The 19,102-nt window shown below is 30.9% G+C and overlaps 1 protein-coding gene across 3 annotated transcripts in view; it reads left to right on the plus strand.

Moving 5' to 3' along the window:
• The window catches only part of LOC107359653 (muscle calcium channel subunit alpha-1-like), a 44,902-nt gene that overhangs the window by 4,238 nt on the left and 21,562 nt on the right, over positions 1-19,102 (plus strand). For all 3 annotated transcript variants that reach the window (XM_015926179.3, XM_025160343.2, XM_015926180.3), the window contains exons 3-13: positions 4,676-4,875; positions 5,546-5,649; positions 5,873-6,118; positions 7,928-8,088; positions 9,688-9,913; positions 15,091-15,298; positions 16,032-16,152; positions 16,716-17,047; positions 17,110-17,173; positions 18,179-18,365; positions 18,946-19,075. In XM_015926179.3, coding sequence (XP_015781665.2) covers positions 4,676-4,875; positions 5,546-5,649; positions 5,873-6,118; positions 7,928-8,088; positions 9,688-9,913; positions 15,091-15,298; positions 16,032-16,152; positions 16,716-17,047; positions 17,110-17,173; positions 18,179-18,365; positions 18,946-19,075 — 1,979 coding nt within the window. The remainder of the gene's footprint in view (positions 1-4,675; positions 4,876-5,545; positions 5,650-5,872; positions 6,119-7,927; positions 8,089-9,687; positions 9,914-15,090; positions 15,299-16,031; positions 16,153-16,715; positions 17,048-17,109; positions 17,174-18,178; positions 18,366-18,945; positions 19,076-19,102) is intronic.

The raw sequence follows: 19,102 nt of genomic DNA on the forward strand, positions 1-19,102 counted from the left end.
TTACAATTATAAGCTTCAGCTTTCAGTTTCAGTATCTTATAACAATCGACATTCTGTTCATGATCACTGTAAAATTTGCGTCATTTCAATGGTAGTTACAATTAGAATCCTTGCTTCTTGCTATTGTTGTTGCTAAAAGACACATTTAACACATTTATGCACAAATTGACACAAACACTGAAAGAGAAATGGGCAAAAACGGGTAAAAATAAATTTCCTTCAAATTAAGGTTATGTTAGGTTGTAGGGAAATGAAAACTGAATCTGATAGCGCTTCTAAAAAGTTTCTCTGAGCCACAGTTTTCGATGAAATCGAGGTTAAAGTTGAAACTTCGAACGCCTTTTATGCAGCTGTGCGAACAGATTTTTTCATCAAGATCATTTTTTCTGATGTAACTTTGAATGGGAAACGAGAAAGTGCATTTATTTTGCGGAATAAAAATGTCCTGTTTCTGTACAGCAGCTCAGTTCGATTTCTAGATAAACCGACCGCATTCTATGACCGATGAAGTTAGTGAGCTGAAACTTATTATTTGCTCATAAAAATTGTGGGTTCAAATCATGGATCACATACTTTTATGATTTTAAGAATAGTTCTCTTGATTTTGGCCATTAATCAGAAAACTTTGAACCTCGATATTTCGAAAATAGTGGCACCTACGGTCATCATTCTTTCACTAATTTAATTCTTTACTTGTTAATCACTCAAACTAATCGAATGCCTTCCCATCAGACCATTCGGGTCATGATTTTTGGGCTTTAACTATATGAGAAACAACTTATTCAGCAAACAAAACACATAACAGCTCTTTTCTTGGTAAATGCAGCAATTTTCTGGTTAGCCTTTCAAATAAAATGCAAAGAGTGCTGCTAAAGACGCCGACATTTGAGTGAAAGGTTGCGACTTTCTGGGTTGGCATGGGCATACAAACTGCATCCATTGGTACTTTCAAATAATTTGTCCGATGGACAGTTTTCGATAAAATCGAGGTTAAATTTGAAACTTCGATGGCCTTTTGTACAGCCAAGGAAGCAGCTTTTTTCATGAAACTTATTTTTCTTGTGTTATTTTTGATTATCAACCAGAAAATAAACTTATTTTAAGAAATAAAGTTTTCCGTTTTCTGTAAAACAGATCAGTTCGATTTTTATTCAAACCTTTCGCATTCTATGGCCATGAAACTTAGAGAGCTAAAACTTATTATTTTTACATAAAATTGTTTGGGCAACATCATAGAGTAAATATTTCTTCCTATCCATCAAGAGTTCTCTTAATTTTCACCATTATTCGGAAAACTTTGAGTCTCAATATTTCGAGATCGGCATCTTATACAAACATGATTCTTGCACCAAAAGTTAGATTTTATTATGGATACTAATACATTGAAATAATTAATTGTTCAAGATCCTCCGAAGAAAAGTCAGAGCGTTGTCTAACTTATGTTATCAGATTTGTTTCTCTGTTTAAAAGTAAATGTTACTTAAACACAAATCTTATGAAGTGTTAGAAACATATTCATTATTAAATTAAGCTGCTCAGATTTTCTTAGTATTCAGTCACATAATGTTATGACCCATAATAAATTCTTATGTTTAGTCAAACAATGGTGATTTCAGGTGATGCCATTCTTGAAATATTGGCGATCAAACTTTTTCGGTCAATGGCCAAAATTAAGAGAACTGTTAGGAAATGTAGCAAATTATTTTCACCATGATATGTAATAACAATTTTTATGTACAAATAATAAGTTTCAGCTCATTCAGTTTCACTTTCACAGAAAGAGGTCGGTTTAACGAAAATTTGAACTTGATCTGTTTTACAAAAACAGAAAATGTTACTTATCGAAATAGGAAATTTTTATGGTTGGTCATTGCAAATTACATCATCAAAATGAGTTTCATGAAAAAAGCTGCTTCCTTGGCTGTACAAAAGGCCATCGAAGTTTCAAATTTAACCTCGATTTTATCGAAAACTGTTCATCGGACAAATTATTTGAAAGTACCAATGGACGTAGTTTTCATGTCCATATAAACCCACCCAGTTTCAACCCTTCACTTAAATGTCAGCGTCTTTAGCAGGACTCTTTGCATTTGATTTGAAAGGCTAACCAGAAAATTGGTTTATTTACCAAGAAATGAGTTGAGATGTGTTTTATTTGTTGAATACATTGTTTTTGCATACATTTTAAGCCCAAAAATCATAATCAGAATGCGCTAATGAAAAGTTATTTTATGAAATCAAATTACTAATTAGTAAAGAATCAGTTAGTGAAGGAATGATTAGTATAGGTACTCGTATTCTCGAAATATTGAAGGGAAAAGTTTTGCGTTCAATTAGCAAAATCAAGAGAACTATTGATAAATTGCAAAAAGTATTCGATCCCCTATATGTACCAACAAGTTTTATGTGCAAATAATAAGTTTTAGATCTCTAAGTTTTATGGTCACAGAATGCGAACGGTTTGAATAAAAATCGAACTGATCTGTTTTACAGAAAACGGGAAACTTTATTTCTTAAAATAAGTTTATTTTCTGGTTGATAATCAAAAGTAACACAAGAAAAATAAGTTTCATGAAAAAAGCTGCTTCCTTGGCTGTACAAAAGGCCATCGCAGTTTCAAATTTAACCTCGATTTTATCGAAAACTGTTCATCGGACAAATTATTTGAAAGTACCAATGGATGAAGTTATCATGTCCCTACAAACCTACCAAGTCTCAACCCTTTACTCAAATGTTGGCGTCTTTAGCAGTACTCTTTGCATTTCATTTGAAAGGCTAACCAGAAAATTGGTTTATTCACTAAGAAATAGGTTGAGAAGTGTTTTGTTTGCTAAATAAGTTGTTTCTCATACATTTAAAGCCCAAAAATCGTGATCCAAATGGCCTGATGGGAATTTATTTGATTGATTTGAGTTACTAACTAGTGAAGAATTAAATTAGTGAAAGAATGATGACCATAGGTGCCACCATTCTCGAAATATCGAGACTCAAAGTTTTTCGATTAATGGCCAAAATTAAGAGAACGCTTGATGGATTGGAAAAATTATTCACTCTATGATGTTGCCCAAACAATTTTATGTGCAAATAATAAGTTTTAGCTCTCTAAGTTTCATGGCCATAGAATGCGAAAGGTTTGAATAAAAATCGAACTGATCTGTTTTACAGCAAAAAGAAAACTTTATTTTTTAAAATAAGTCTATTTTCTGGTTGATGATCAAAAGTAACACATGAAAAATAAGTTACATGAAAAAGACTGCTTCCTTGGCTGCACAAAAGGCCATCGAAGTTTCAAATTTAACCTCGATTTCCTGGAAAACAGTGTACCAGAGAACTTTCCAAATCGCACAAATGGATCGAGTTTTTAAGTCCTGCAAGCCAACAGAGTCTAGACTTGAAAGAAATGAGTTTTTACCCTTTTTTGTCCATTCGTTCCAAGTTATGCATAAATTTTACAATTGTGTTAATTGTGTCTTTCAGTATCAACCTATTGTTAGCTTTTGCCTTTCCCTGGTGCGTCCGAACGTTATGATTGAATTTCACCTCTTTCAAGCAATCGAATATACTCTTCTGGATTTACTTTTGTATGAAGGTTCCTTGACCATTGATTTTGACCAAATATCTAGCAACTATTTGGCTATTTTGCATATTTATTGTGACAAAATTGATCAAAGCTAAAGAAACCTTTATTTGGCTTTTAACTTCTTACAACTTTATTGGGTTGCTTTAATCCCAAACAAAATTGATCACCAAAACGTAAGATTGGGTTAAAATTAGCGTCACTTTGGGTTAAATAAGGTTTAACAACAGTTAACTTTATTGGATTTTTGATGCATTATTGTTGTGATTTTCAATGTATTGATCAAAAATGGTGATTACTTTCATGAAGTTGATTTTGTTCGAATAAATATATTTAGGTTATCTTGAAATCACATTTAAAACATTGTTATTCCAGTCAGAACCGAGTCAGGTTCGCATGAGATTAATGAGCAAATTTAATGCGCAAAAAAGGTTAACAATACGATAATCAGTGTCAATTATTGTTGATCATTACAATCAAGAAGGACCCATTAAAGCCTTTATGTTCCTATGGAAACAGTTGAATAATGATGAGAGCAATTTCTTCAAGATTATCTCGACATGGTTACTGGTGTGTATTTACACGTGACTAGATTAAAACTGAATTGATAAATAGCAAGGTGAAACTCAGATTATGAAGATTAATCTGAATCTGAACAATAATTTACAAAAGATTGATCCATAATTGAGGAAAGAAAAGACTTTCAATATTCAATATCGATTGAGATTCATTTCAATTTCATGTCCATTCCCTTTTGTTTAATCTATTTTTATTTCAATCATGAATGCCAATAAATCTGTTAACCAATGAAGATATGAAACAGAAAAGTCGAAGAAGAGAAAAGCAAAATTAAAATTATCGAGACGATTCAAGATTGAAATGAAATAATCTTTCAAATATCAATATATTTAGCTTTTTGGATCAACTCCAAAAGTTGAACTGTTTACTTGCATTTTAATGATTATCCGTATTTAGTTAATTTGATTGCCAATGAAACAGCCATTCTGGTTATTGATAAAGTCGTCTTTTCAATGTTTTACCCAATGTTGGAGTTGGGTTGAGTTTCGATTGTTTATTGATTGAACCTTTCATTTTCAGGTGAAATGATGGAGGATCCAACACCTTGTGGTGAGGAAGCCTGGAATTGTGATGATGATTTAGGTGATGGCGACTTCATTTGCAGAGCTTATTGGACTGGACCCAATTATGGGATAACCAACTTTGACAATTTTGGACTGGCCATGTTGACTGTTTTCCAGTGCATAACCAATGAAGGTTGGACTCAAGTAATGTACTGGGTAAGCATCAACCATTATTGGGTTAAAAGATGATTTTAAATATTGATTTTGAACATAAATTCAACTTTAAATTCAATATCATTCTTTGGTGATTAACTAAATCAAGAATCGATATTTTTCCAATCCAAAATAGCAATTTACTAAATTGAAAATCCATTGATGATCATCTTAAAATCATTGAAATTGAAAATTGCATTCTGACAAAATTAAATTGTTTCATTGAAATGAGTTGAAAATTTTCATTAGATTGGCTTTTTGTGTAAAATGTATGAATAAAAGGGAAAAGGCTTTAATCAATTCAATTTATAAATTTAAATGAAACCATCTTTACCTTGAATTGTAAGTAAGCTTAGGTCTGAATAATTTCATAATTCATTTTACCAGATAATTGTATTTTTAAATGACAATTGAATTGAAAAGATTAACAATTTGTTAGATTGTTGGAGCAGATAATTTCATTGGACCTTCTCATTATATCCTGGGTTAAGGGATTTTTAGGCGAAACTTGCTATTGATTGTCAGTTGGAATTGGATAAAGATTGTCAAATTAAACTTGAATGGTGATTTACAATGGATTTTTAATTTGCACAGTTTGTAGCAATTGAAATTATACAATTTGCTGTTTGTGTCTCATCTTTTTTAACCCATTTTCATGTTGTTTCTTGATTAGATGAACGATTCCATTGGGAACACATTTCCTTGGATGTATTTTATTAGTCTTGTTATTTTGGGTTCATTTTTCGTCATGAATCTGGTTCTTGGTGTTCTCAGCGGGTAAGAATCATTCAACATTTCCCTTTAATTATATTTCCCTAATTTTGTGTTCTCAGTCAATTTTGCCTTTTCCTATTTCACTGTTGTCTGTATAAACGCGCAAATTAATGATTACTTGAGCAGACATCAATAAAAGACAAGAAACGCTCAAGTATTCAACTTGAACTTATTTACTTTTGTCCATAACTAATATTTTTGGGTTGTGCTTCTGTTGTTTTTACAGAGAGTTTTCAAAGGAAAGAGAAAAGGCAAAAGCTCGAGGTGATTTTCATAAGCTTCGAGAGAAGCAACAAATTGAGGAAGATTTAAGAGGTTATCTTGATTGGATAACTCAAGCTGAAGATCTTGAGCCTGATGAGAAGGAACAGAAAGATCGATTGGGTGGACCTGTTCAAGAGATGGATGACAAGGCCAATATGGATAATGATGAGAATCAGCCAAAAGTGCCTTCATTCCTTGAAACTACCAAGTAAGTAATTTACTTGTCCTCATTTATTGGGTTCATTTTTCAAATCAAACTTTACCTTACAAGAAATATTGACTCAAAGTATCAAAGATCAGGTTATTTTGCATTAATATTGTGACAACAACACAAATGGTTACAGTTAAAAGCAATTGTATCAACCAAGTGATTGAACCTAAACTTGCTTCAACTTTGGTTTTACCCAAAGTACCCAAAGTTGATTCCCTTTCTTAGGCTTAAGTCAATTGATTAACCCGGTTAACTAACAAGCCTAGGAAGCATCATCAGGTTATTTTGCATTAGCAGCAATTGAACGGCTGATTCATTTCCCTTCAAAGTTGACTCAAAGTTTAGGTTATTTTTGCATTATTATTATGACAAGAGATCGATAAGAGCTAAAACATTGACTCACTTGACTTGATTCAAATAAATTTCCCATTTAAATCAAGATCGAGAGAGATTTGCTTCACAATGATTCAACGACTCCATGATCAATAGACTCAACATTTCAATGTTTGACCAAAATAAGGTTTTACCGAGTCTAAATGTCTTGAGGAAAAGCCATTCAGTTTCTTGAAGTTAAATATTTATAATCTCTTTATCGAGCTTATTTTACATTCACATTTCATAAGCTGTTATTTATATTATCAATTAGTTTTAATTATTGATTTGATTCCCTTTTAATGGACATGCAAAGTCAGGCCTTTGCCACAACTAAATGATAATCCATAGGAAAATGCTTTCGTGAGTTTTAAACCATTTTTGGTGTTGATGGTAAAACAGTTTTTGACATTTATTAGCTTTCAAATGATAATTACAAAGTCAATCCATTTTCATCACATTCCTAACCAGAATCCTTTCAAATCTTAACATGTTCATCAAGATTGCCATCACTGTATATAAAGCATCATTAACAAGAGAGAGAGAAAATGATTTCTTCCCAAACAACACCAAAAACCGATTCATCTTAACCCCAAACATCATCCATCCACTTATTCATATTATCATTCACTTTTCAGAGAAATCCCTTTCACCACTGATTCATCTTTTCATTTATCTAATTCAGTTGAATTTATCCGCTGCAATTGAGCCATTCATAACTTTCAATTGTAAAAAGCTTTAGTTGACAATGTAATGCAAACTCCGAGAGATGAACACAAAAAAAAGAGAGAGATTGAAGCAACAAAAACATATTGTTATTCAACCAGAATCAACTTTGCAGGCATTCAGAGTAATAATAATTGTAGTTTTAGCAGAAAAGTTCATTTAAATTTATTATTTCTTTTTCATATTCCATTCGTACATTAGAGTTATACATTTTTTATCTTTCACTACTTTCATCTCAAAATGTTTATTCACATGAGAAAATGGATTTATCCCAAAAAGCAGGGGAAAAAAGCATCTCCAAACTTATTGTCATTACTATCAGGAAAATCAATGAGAATCTTGATGTTCAACTAAAAGTAGTTTTCAACTTAATTGCGATGAAATTGAATGCGATTTCAATGGTTGGTCAAAAATGGTCAAACATTTGTCAAACCGGTGAAACTGTCATGTTTGATGATTCAAAAAAAGGTGCAAAATGATAAAGTAAATGGAATCGAGTCAAAATATGAATTGAATCAATTATTGTCAAACATTTTTCTTTCAACTTGATTCGATTGCAAATAAAAGTCGGTAAAGTTTCCAAGATAAATTGTTTAGTTTATCAAAAAATGAGTTGAACATTTGAAAATGATTATGATAAATGGTTTAAAGAGTTTCATAAATTATATTTTCTATCCTTTCTCATATTATTTATTTCACTTTGCTCAGGGAACGATTTGAAGTGTGGAATCGCCGATGTAGACGAAGTTGCCGTAAAATTTGTAAATCAAAAGCACTTTATTGGACGATAATTGTGCTCGTCTTTCTTAACACTTGTACATTGGCATCTGAACATCATCGCCAACCTCCAGCTTTGGAAAGATTTCAAGGTAAGAATTTTTCACTTTTTCTGATCAAATGTTCAATATCTTTCATACATTCAATGAAGTCAATTTGTTCAATATTTAAAAACCAAATGAATAAATCATTTTTCGCGTTTTCCTTTGCTTCCAACAATGGATTTAATAGCAGTTTGAGTCAATACCTTTCATGATTGCCGGTACTTAATATTTTGTGTGATAAAGGAAAAGGTAAAATCAGATTAACTGCAAGTGCAAGCTTTAATGGGACTCTTATCATGAAAATAAAGATGATAATAATGATAATGATGTAATTATTATGACCAATATTGACGATTGAAAGAAACTGATTTTAATCAATTTAGCTCCAAAAGTGTTCCAAGGTGGAAAAGATTTTGAGAAATCTCAAGATTCAATAACTGAACATTTTTCGATAGCCAACATTTAGTCACTTAAAGTATTGAAAATGGTTAAACCAGTCAATTGATGTTGTCTAAAGGGAGTTTAACTCCAAGCTGGGAGTGAGAATAGCAATTGAGTCAGAATGGTTTAGTGAAATTTTCTTGTGTTTTTCATCGTTTAATCAATGATTAACCAAAAGTTTATCATGAATCGAATGAAAATATTTTCATTCTTTTCACTCAAATCGACAATCGATTCAATTGTCGATTGAATAATCAGGAAATTTGTCAGCTTGCTGAGTAACTGTTTGGAAATAACTGCAAGTTTGAATGTTGAAAGCAACTGAAAGTTGAATGTTTACGACTGAGAGTTAAGAGTTTGTACTTGAGCTTGAAATTATTGAGAAAAGCATGTTTTTGGCTTTTAGTTGTGAGGTAAAGTGAATGTTTTTTTTGTCATCCATAAATAATGTGTATTTAAAGGGGTAAAAGTGATTGATTGAACAAGATGTAACGATTGTTAAGGCGTAACTTGACTGGGTTGGAAGTCATTGTTTGGTGTTGAAAAATGCGAACTCAGAATGATAAAGGAATGAGGAAAGAATGAGAATGAAAAATAAGAGATAAAGCTTACAGAATAACAGAATATCTGATTCAATTCGGAGAATATAATTTTATATTCTTATTCTTATTCTGGTTCATTGAATTTATAGCTTTTGCCACTAGCTTTTTGCAACTGTTCAACATTTTTTTCTCTCTCCTTTTCTTCTTCTTCTTCTTCTTCATGTTTTCATTATTCTTATCAAGATGATGATAATGGATGATGTAGAGGATGAAGGATGCCGACATTGACCATTAAAAGCTGGATAAGTTCGTGTCTCCGTTCATTTCTCATGTAAATGTTATTCACATTGTTGAATGATAAATAAAAGTATAATCCATTTGGTCAAGCATTATAATACTATTTATTGACAGTTAACCAGATTCAGGAGATGATATGGACTGATGCAAAATAGTTCAGGAAATAATGTTATCCAGTGTTGAGCAAGATATGATCTGTTTCATATTATTCAATTTGTAATATTAAATTGTTATCAATGAAACCTTTTCCTCAATCCCTGACTAGTTACTTATACAAGATCATTGAATGTTGAGATTAATTGAATATTTAACCAGAAATTGTTTTACAAATTTTTCCAAAAATTAACCAATTTTGTCTCTTTCACAGATAATGCTAATATATTTTTTGTGATACTTTTTACCCTTGAGATGTTTCTGAAGATGTACAGTCTTGGATTGCAAGGTTATTTTGTATCTCTTTTTAATCGTTTTGATTGTTTCGTTGTTATTGGATCCATTTCGGAAATTATATTAACCAAGAATCAATGGATGGAACCTTTAGGAGTTTCGGTTCTTCGTTGTGTCCGTTTACTTCGTATTTTCAAAGTGACCAAGTAAGTTACATTTTATGTTATCAACAAAAAATATCACATTCATTGGCTTTTGTTTTGTGTGACAGTGAAACCAGTTTTTGGGTTTCTTTAGCAAACCCATTATTTTAAACAAATCAAGAAAAAATTGTGGTTTTTCTGGTTTGGGTTAAACAATTACTTGTAATGATGATTAACTAATAATCTAATAAGTTTATCAACTCAATTTTATCGCTATTACCAACTCACTTGATAATCAGGTTTTGTGGTTGAGGCATTTGGTTTTTTTGCTGCCTTTTAATGGTCAACTTGTTTTGGTCATTATTTTTCTTATTCTTGGCTGTTTCTTGGATTATCATGACATTTACTTGATTTGTGAATCAAGCACAATTGTTCAGTGTAATGAAACTTGTTGTATTGTTTTCCTTAATTTTGCATTGCATTCAAATCAAATTGGTTTACTAAGGTTAACATGATTTTTGTTGTTATTAGATGATTTTCATGTTCATGTAAACATTTTCAATGGTAATGTGTAAATTAATGTTGTTTTTTTTGCTGTATATTTAACTTGACTTGTTAACATAATGATAAACATGAAACATTTTGTCGACCTTATCATGTTGAATTTATTATTATCATGTAAATTTGTTGTCTTTGATCTGATATTATTGCTATTATTTATCATTAAATTGTGATTGGATTCATTTGTATTTTGTTAGGTAATCATTGGATTTTGTTTTGCGATTTCCAACTCTTTTGCTGTCTGAGGTTATCCCGGAACAAAATAAATTGAAAAAATCATTCCAATCCATTTAGACTCAGCGTGAGAAGTGAATGAATCTTTTGAGTTTGAATGAATCGGATTATCTGTTCAACACATTTACTTCTTTGATCTGTTTAAATTAAAGTCTAATCTTGAAATTACTATTCATCTCTAATTGTTACACTGTTTGACTCGCATATTCAACTAATCACAGCCATCATCGGTTAGGTGATATTTAATTTCACAAGCTTAATTAGGTAACAACCCCTTAACTTTGACTCAGCGTGACAAGCTTTCTTTTGCGCGCTACTTTCAGCTTTTTTGGTTATCTATTGTGTTATCATTTAAATATCTAACCAGTTATCTAATCAGCTATTTAGTTTTTAATTTTTACACTTGGTCAATATTTAAGCCTGTCCAGTTCACAAGTTACTTATTAGTGTTGCAGATTTATGTTAAAGTATTGTTGGCTGCAGTTACTGTCTCAAGAGCCAAGCCCTTTTTTCGTCTGACTTTGAGCTGTTGATTAATTTGGTTGATTTGATGGTCAGCAAACCTGTTAACTGTGTTTTTTGATGGATCCAATCTTGTGTCTAGCTGTGGAAAAAGTAAAGAGACTGGAATATATTGGGTCGAGCTGGAGTCATCCCAAGGATAAGATTTTGCTGAATGTTCATCTTTTTGTGTGCTGTCTGTTCCAGTGAACTTCCAGTTTGTTGAATATTATTAATCAATTGTCTTGTTTGTATCACTTAATGTGCCTTTTTGTCAGGTGTTAAAACTGCTGTTTATCTTGTTTCCTTGGTGTATAACTGGTTTATTTTGAATGCTTAGTAATTATCTGGAGTGAAATGAAATATTTTCTGGTAAAGTTGCAGTTAAAGTGGAAAACTATTTTTCATGTGAAACATCAAGCAATGGAAAGACAAAAGTATTAATAAAAAAGACAGGAGGAATAAGATTTCTAAAGAGCTTTACTTTTGCTTTTAAGAAACTGAAAATCCATTTTGGAAAGTGGAATGCTTTTTTGCTTACTTTATCATGAAAAAAAAAGGAATCTGAAAAATACTAATAGTTTCTAACGAACTTGTAATTTTGATGGTAAAACCGGAGGAAAGGAAAGGAGGAAAATGTGGCAAAAAATAACACTCAAAGGATGGTAAAGAGATGCTTAATACAAATCAAATTTATCTCGACTATTAATTTCTCGTTGCCTTCATCATCCAAGGAATACCATGTGATATCATCATCTTCATTATCATTTTCTATTCATCATTTCAAACTGAATTAGTTTCTCTGATTTCAATTCAATTCAAGGAGTTAATAACAAAGTTCTTCAAAAAATATTCATTTTCACAACTTCCATCTTCATTAGAGGAAACCTTTTCAAATGATAAAGATCTTGAATTGAAGTTTTCTCATTCTGTTTCACCATCATCATCATCCTTAACTTATAACGCCTTTAATGTCTTAAGCTTCTCCTTACTCCTACCAGAATCAACCATTATCAACATCCATGCGAAACAAAAAACTCATTATTATCATTTTCATTCAGGAGATAGAAAGAGTCAAAAAATGATTCTTTTTGTTTGAAAAAAAACACAAAAACATTGATATTTACCAGAGATTAAACTTCACTCTATCTTCACCATCTTTTTCATCTTCCTCTTTAATCATTAATCCTTTTTTTCATTTATACTTACAGTTAAATCTCTACTTTTTTTCCTCACTTAATTAACCTTTCCTTTATTTCCTAGCTATTAAGTTAACCTAATCTTAATTGACTTGTGCTCATGCTGATTCAATGGCTCATTTATTCATTGTTGATCCATTATGTTGTGACATTATTAACCTTTCCCATTCAATGTGAATCAAGTAAAATGGATGGCCAAAAGGATTACCATGTTATACAATAATAACAGTAACATAATGATGACGATAATAAGGAATGGTAACGATGATTATGGTGGGAGCAAACAGAAGCAAGATGTCAACCAATATTGAATTATCAAAGAAAATTGCAACATTTTCTCATTGCTGATCGTATTGGTTCACCTAATTACCAAATTGATTTGTCTTAATTACAATGGACACTTTGACAGACAAACGTTGATAGCTTATCCAATCAAACAAATCTATAATTACTCCATGAAACCTGTTTACCTGCAAGCTGTAATAGTTGAAAGTCAAGTAAATTGAGAAGCTAATCTCGCCGGGAATTCAAAGGAATCAAGATTCAATTCAAGATTATACAAATTGACCCTCTTAATTGACAAATTATGTCTGAGAAAATGGCCATTTTTCAGCATAAAATCCAATTTCAATCCACCAATGAATTTACATCACCACAGTTTATGCAACATTTGATCAACATTGTATCAAAGTTTCCCGAATTGGCTACAATTTTCCAACAACAGTTTCCAAAGCTTCATAAGCTGCCCTCTTTAGATGCAAGCTAATGCCAGTTGCAATTATTGGTAAATCAAGAAATTATTCAATTTCATGATCCAAGTCAAATGATCATTATTCATTGAGTGAAATTTCAAGACTGGGAGTGATAAAGGTTGAACAATATTGATCTGCTCAGAGAGCAAAATTAAAAGCGATCAATCAAATTTCACTAAAATTTGGTTTTCAAATTTCCTTTTGTCCCAGCAAAGCTCACAATGTTAGCTGTAAGGTTGATCAAAGTTGAAACTAAATGTAACCTGATAAGCAACTTACCAAGAATCAACGGATGAAAATGCTTGACAAAAATCAATACAGATCTGTTAACAATCAGCTTTTTTTCATCTTATTGTCCAAATTTACAATTTTATTGATTAATATTGATTGAAATTGTTTAAACTGCAACTTGATAATAACCGAGAAATTATGTTTCAATTTTTGGGTTAAAAATTGTTGCTTACTGATGATAAATATTGATATGAATATTTTGCTCTTATTATCATTATATCATAAAGATGAAGTAAAGTTGAAGCGGAATGTTGTTAAAACTCATTCCAAGCCATTCATATTATTCACTTGAATGTCATCATCTTTCCTCCTCTTATATTTTGCTTTCATCATCACCATCATCATCATCATTTTGGCCAACGTATAAATATATATATTTATATTTATATTTGAAATTATAACATGTCAGATCATCATTGTGAGTTATTATTTACTGATAGAGCAAAGGATCAAATTGAACTGACCAAAAATGGTTCATGGTTAACATTATTTATTATCAAATAACAACATTCATATACATGTATAAATACGTTCTACTCACGTAAACTGAAGGCCTAGTCAAGTTATATCCAGTTGACCAGAACAAAGTTCAATTGTTCATCATCTTTAACATCTTAATGTTGACAATTTCATCTTCTGTCCTCTGTCAACACAATCAACCTACAAACTGACCATTAGAGCGTGAAATTTTGAAGCTCAACAAATTTTGAAACATTTTAACGATTAATATCAAAAGCTTGTAATCATTGCAACAATGAACCTTTTGATGGTTAACATTATTCCCAAATTTGTGGCTTTCAGACCCAAAATTTACAATTTATTTCCTCAAAATTTAAAGCATAACTCTAATAAAGCAATCAATTGAACTCATTTCATTTGAGCAAAAATTGTTGCTTCCAAAGACTTGACTTAATTTTCCAGTTTCAATTTGATTCTTTCCTCGTTGAATCATTATAATCATTGTTTCAATTATAATTGAATTAGCTTATTGCTTTGCTGATCAAGTAATTGAAATATTTGCTGAGTTTCACTCATTTCAAGGGTAAACTATTTGACTATTTAAATATTTCAACATTTATTGTTATTCTTGAGGCTGATTTAATTCATCTTTTTCTTGATCAGTTTCAATTTACATAGTCAAGTGGTCCAGCAATTGATCGTAATCATTAATCTAACCATTGACTTGTGCCTTATAATTTGATCAAACTCTTGATCAATTTTTCTCAAACCATTACATCTATTTGTATTACAATAATAAATAATCATCTGTCCTCATCCGTCTCATTTTTGGGTTCATCTCATCGGATAACTGAATAAAACCTTCAAATTTCATCTTCAATAATAAAGACAATCAAGTTAAATTGTTACAAAAGCAGAAAGTTAAACGTTTGAAAAGCGTTCAGTGAAAGTTTGCTATTATTTTTGAACGTTAATTCAATTAATTGTAAAATTTTCAACGGAAAACATGAAATTCCTTTGATTGTGAATTGTATTTTATACTAAATTAACCTCAAGAATTTAGCTATTAAATAAGAAATGGTTGAATGGAGGAAGCAAAAAGTAATTTACTTTACCAGTTGAAGTATTAAACGCCAATTGATTTGATGATATTTCCTGTTCAACTCTTTCTGTAATCAATAATAAGTTGCCATTTTTTAGGTTAAACTACAATTTATTAATCATTTTCATTTCATTCATATAGATATTGGACTTCACTTCGGAACCTTGTTGCTTCCCTGATTAATTCAATGAGAGCAATTGCAAGTTTATTGTTACTTTTATTTCTGTTCATTGTAATCTTTTCACTTCTTGGGATGCAAGTTTTTGGTGGTAAATTCAATTTACCAAACGGACCCAAAGCCAGAGCCAATTTTGACTCCTTTTGGCAAGCAATGTTGACTGTATTTCAGGTAATCAATCATCTATTGACTTAACCAATCAAACCTGTAAAGAGACCAATTTACCAAAAGGTAGAATCAACATTCAAAGTTGGAAAACTCAAAAAATCAAAATCAATGTTACACTTGGCTTACAATGAAATACCATTATAACATTGTGTTATTGTAATGTTGGATAAAAATTTTGGTAAAATATTGATCACTGATTTGTATGTTTATTAGCATCAAAATAACATCAGTTTATCAGCTTTTCAACAAAAGACCGATCCAGAGCAAACATTGGGTTCAACTGTTTAAGTTTAAATTGTAATTAGATTTGTTATTAGAATCAAATTGACTCAAGTTAACCAAGATATCATCTAGTGAAAACAATTTTCTGGTCACATCAATCCATTCTCAATAAGCAAAAGTACTCGAAGTATCTTAGATTTCAAAATTGCAATTTGAGCTCAAGTTATTTTCCTGTAAAAATGAAAAATTCAACACAAAATCAACTTGAATCCCAATGTCTGGTGAAGAATTGTTTCAGATTTTGACTAAATTGTTGTAATTTAATAATATTGTAAAATAAGTCGATATCTCACAGACTCAGTCAATTTTACAACAAACCAGAGAGTTTCTTAAAACAGGCAAAGTAACCCAAATGATTATCCTTTATAAACTAACAAATCTTTTCAATCCTTTACACGGTAATATTGGTCACAATACAACAAATGAATAACTAAAAAAATCTCTCAAATCACAGATTTTAACTGGTGAAGACTGGAATGTTGTTATGTACAATGGTATTCAAGCTTATGGTGGAGTTGAAACTGTTGGTATACTTGCCTGTGTATATTTTTTGATACTTTTTGTTACCGGAAACTGTAAGTATCATTATACATCGTAAATTGTGTCACACAGATGAAGTGATGAGAGGCAGCAAAATGTAAACATTTGCCTATTTTTTGTGTTCGTATACATTTAATTGACAATGCAACTCGAGATTTGAACAGCATTGAAATCAATGTTTATAAAAAGGATTTATTTGCTTTCCAGCAAAAAAGACTATCAAATTTTCTGGAATCTTTTCCCTCTTTTTTTAGGTTACAATTTATTCATTATCAAAATTGCAATTACTTTTTTCTCTCTCAACAAATTATCCTTCCCTTGAATAGGAACCATTTATGAACAGCAAAAGACTTCACAGTTTCATTTTATTAAATACTAATCTCAATCAGACTCAATTAGCCGTGATAATTTGATTAATAGCTCAAGTTAATTGGACGATGGAAACAATTTTTTCATTAGTTGATCAATATTTATTGTAAATATGTTTATATTGGAATGGAGTTGAATCATTTTGTGTTGGCAACTTTTTTTTCTTGATTTGCTTTTCCATTTTCTTGATTTCGTTTGTTAATTGTGCTTTCTGTTTACTCCAATCAAGATATATTATTAAATGTTTTCTTGGCCATTGCTGTTGACAATTTGGCCGATGCTGAAAGCTTGACTAACATTGAGAAGGAAGAAGAAGCAGAACCTGAAGAGGAATTACCTGAAGAAGCTATAATGGAAGAAGCGAAGGAAGATGAAGTTGAAATGCATGCCTTGAGTCGAGGTAACTCCGAATCTGGTTCTCGTCGGAAGCGCAAGAAATCCTTTTACAACAACACTGCAAGTGCCATTGGAACCGGTGAAATTATCGATGAATCTGGTGATGAACCTAAAAGTGATGGATCAATGACCATACTTAATAGAGCTCGACTCAAGCCCGATCTGGTCAGTCAACCTTTTGTATTTCTTTTGAGTTATTTTAATGTTTGCCTTTGCCTTCAATTTAGGAATCCATTTGTGTTAAAGTTGAAGATGAAGATGGGAAAGCGATTAATGAAACTAATAATGAAGGTAAGTTATCGAAGGTTGAAAAGAGAGTTTACAAAATTTCCATTCCGAGAATGAACCTGAACAAAAATAATCGGGAAAATATTATTTACGCTCAACTAGCTCGAGTCTGACAGTCGAGTCATTTCAGTGAAACTTGAGAGATAAAAGTTGATCGTAAAAATGGTTGAAACAGAAATTGGAACTTTTTGATCTGATTGTTGATACAGAAATGAGTAAATAATTATCTTGACTGATATCGTTTCAAAGTATAGCAATGCGAAGACATAAATCATTGTTTGTTTGCAGTGATTTGGGTAACAAACTGTATAACAGTACAAACGTTTGTTTAATTAACCCTGAAAATGCAATTGTAAAGATTACAATTAATGAGAATTAAAAGAGAAACAAAAATGAAGAGCAAAAGTTTAATCATTAACTGAGTAATTGACATTAATTGTTTGAGAAAGTAAAGGAATTAACACTTTAACTTTCACTCCAAGTCACAAATTGCCTTTTTTGTGGGCAAAATGAATAGAAGCAAAAGTAAAAAGGAAAACTAAAAAGGAAATATTTAAGAGCTTCTTCAACTAATTATAAACTGTAACAAAAGGTTGCTGAATTCAGGATGAAACCATCTATCTTCAGAGTAAAAATAATTGTCGTTATTTTTCATCTCTAACTGCAAATAACCATTCATTTGCTGAGTAAAATTCACACCGAACTCTTTCCATCCAAATGTATCAGTAACCTCGGTCAACTTGATCTTAAAAACAAAGACTGTCCAGAATCAGGAAAAAATCAGACAAAATCTGAAGACTTGCTTAAGAAAATTCAAAACCTAGAAATTATGATTCAACTCTTGATTTAGAATCAAAAATTTCTCCTATTTCTCGTCATTTGATCAACAATCATAACAAAAATATAATTTTAAAAATTTGATTTTCCCTTTTTTGGGTTTTGTTGAGTGAGAAATGAGAAATGAAAGCTTGATTAGACAAATTTTTAATATTTAATTTGTTATTTCAGTGATTAATGATAATCCAAATGATCAAGTAGATGATGATGTTGATGTTGACAATGGAGGTGAGGCTGATGAAGATGAAGATGCAACCCAGACCGGAGCAACTCGACGAATCTCTGATCCAGTTGAAACCATGAAAATAAAACCGATTCCCAATTACAGTTCCTTTTTCATTTTTGGACCCAAAAACAAGTAAATACTATGCTTATTAGTAGCTAATTATTAAATTATTATTGAATATATAAAAGGCCTAAATTGAGCCTAAAAAGAGCTTCTAATTAATTCAAGTTGATTCACTAAATGATTTTCACTCCCAGTTATCCATTAACAGTTAGTGCTTTTATTAACTCTCTGTTGTAATTTTTACTTTTTTACTTGCATGTATATTCATTGGTTGAGATTGAACAATCATATTATTAATAATTTTATTAACAGCCTTGATTTGTAATCATCAAGTGAATTAATTAATGAGTTACTCATGAATAGCAGCTAATAATACTGTTATCATAACTAATTGCTACTCACTTGCTACATTGTAATACACATTTTGAATTTGTTCAAGACATGATTAAATTTCAATTTTGTGATTATTTCCTGCCAATTAAGTCTATTAATTGGCTCTAAATTTAATCTTAATTTGTATTTAATTTTTCCTCTCACTGACAAACTGAAGTGTTACAATTTGGGTTTTAATGGTTTAACTGAAAATTTAAAGACACTTTTCTGGTAATTTTGGGTTACAATTAATTTCAACATTTATCTTGATTTACAGGATCCGATTATTTTGCTACAGAGTGATTAAACACAGTTTATTTGGTAATTTTATTTTGGTTTGTATAATGATCAGTAGTGCAATGTTGGCTGTTGAAGATCCATTGGAAGGTAATAGGGACCGAAAAAAGGTAATTAACTGATTAACTGAAGAGAAA

This window comes from Tetranychus urticae, chromosome 3 (assembly GCF_039701765.1).
Source record: "Tetranychus urticae isolate SD_2017Ah chromosome 3, NJAU_TeUrti_SD_1.0, whole genome shotgun sequence".
Lineage (NCBI taxonomy): Eukaryota > Metazoa > Arthropoda > Arachnida > Trombidiformes > Tetranychidae > Tetranychus > Tetranychus urticae.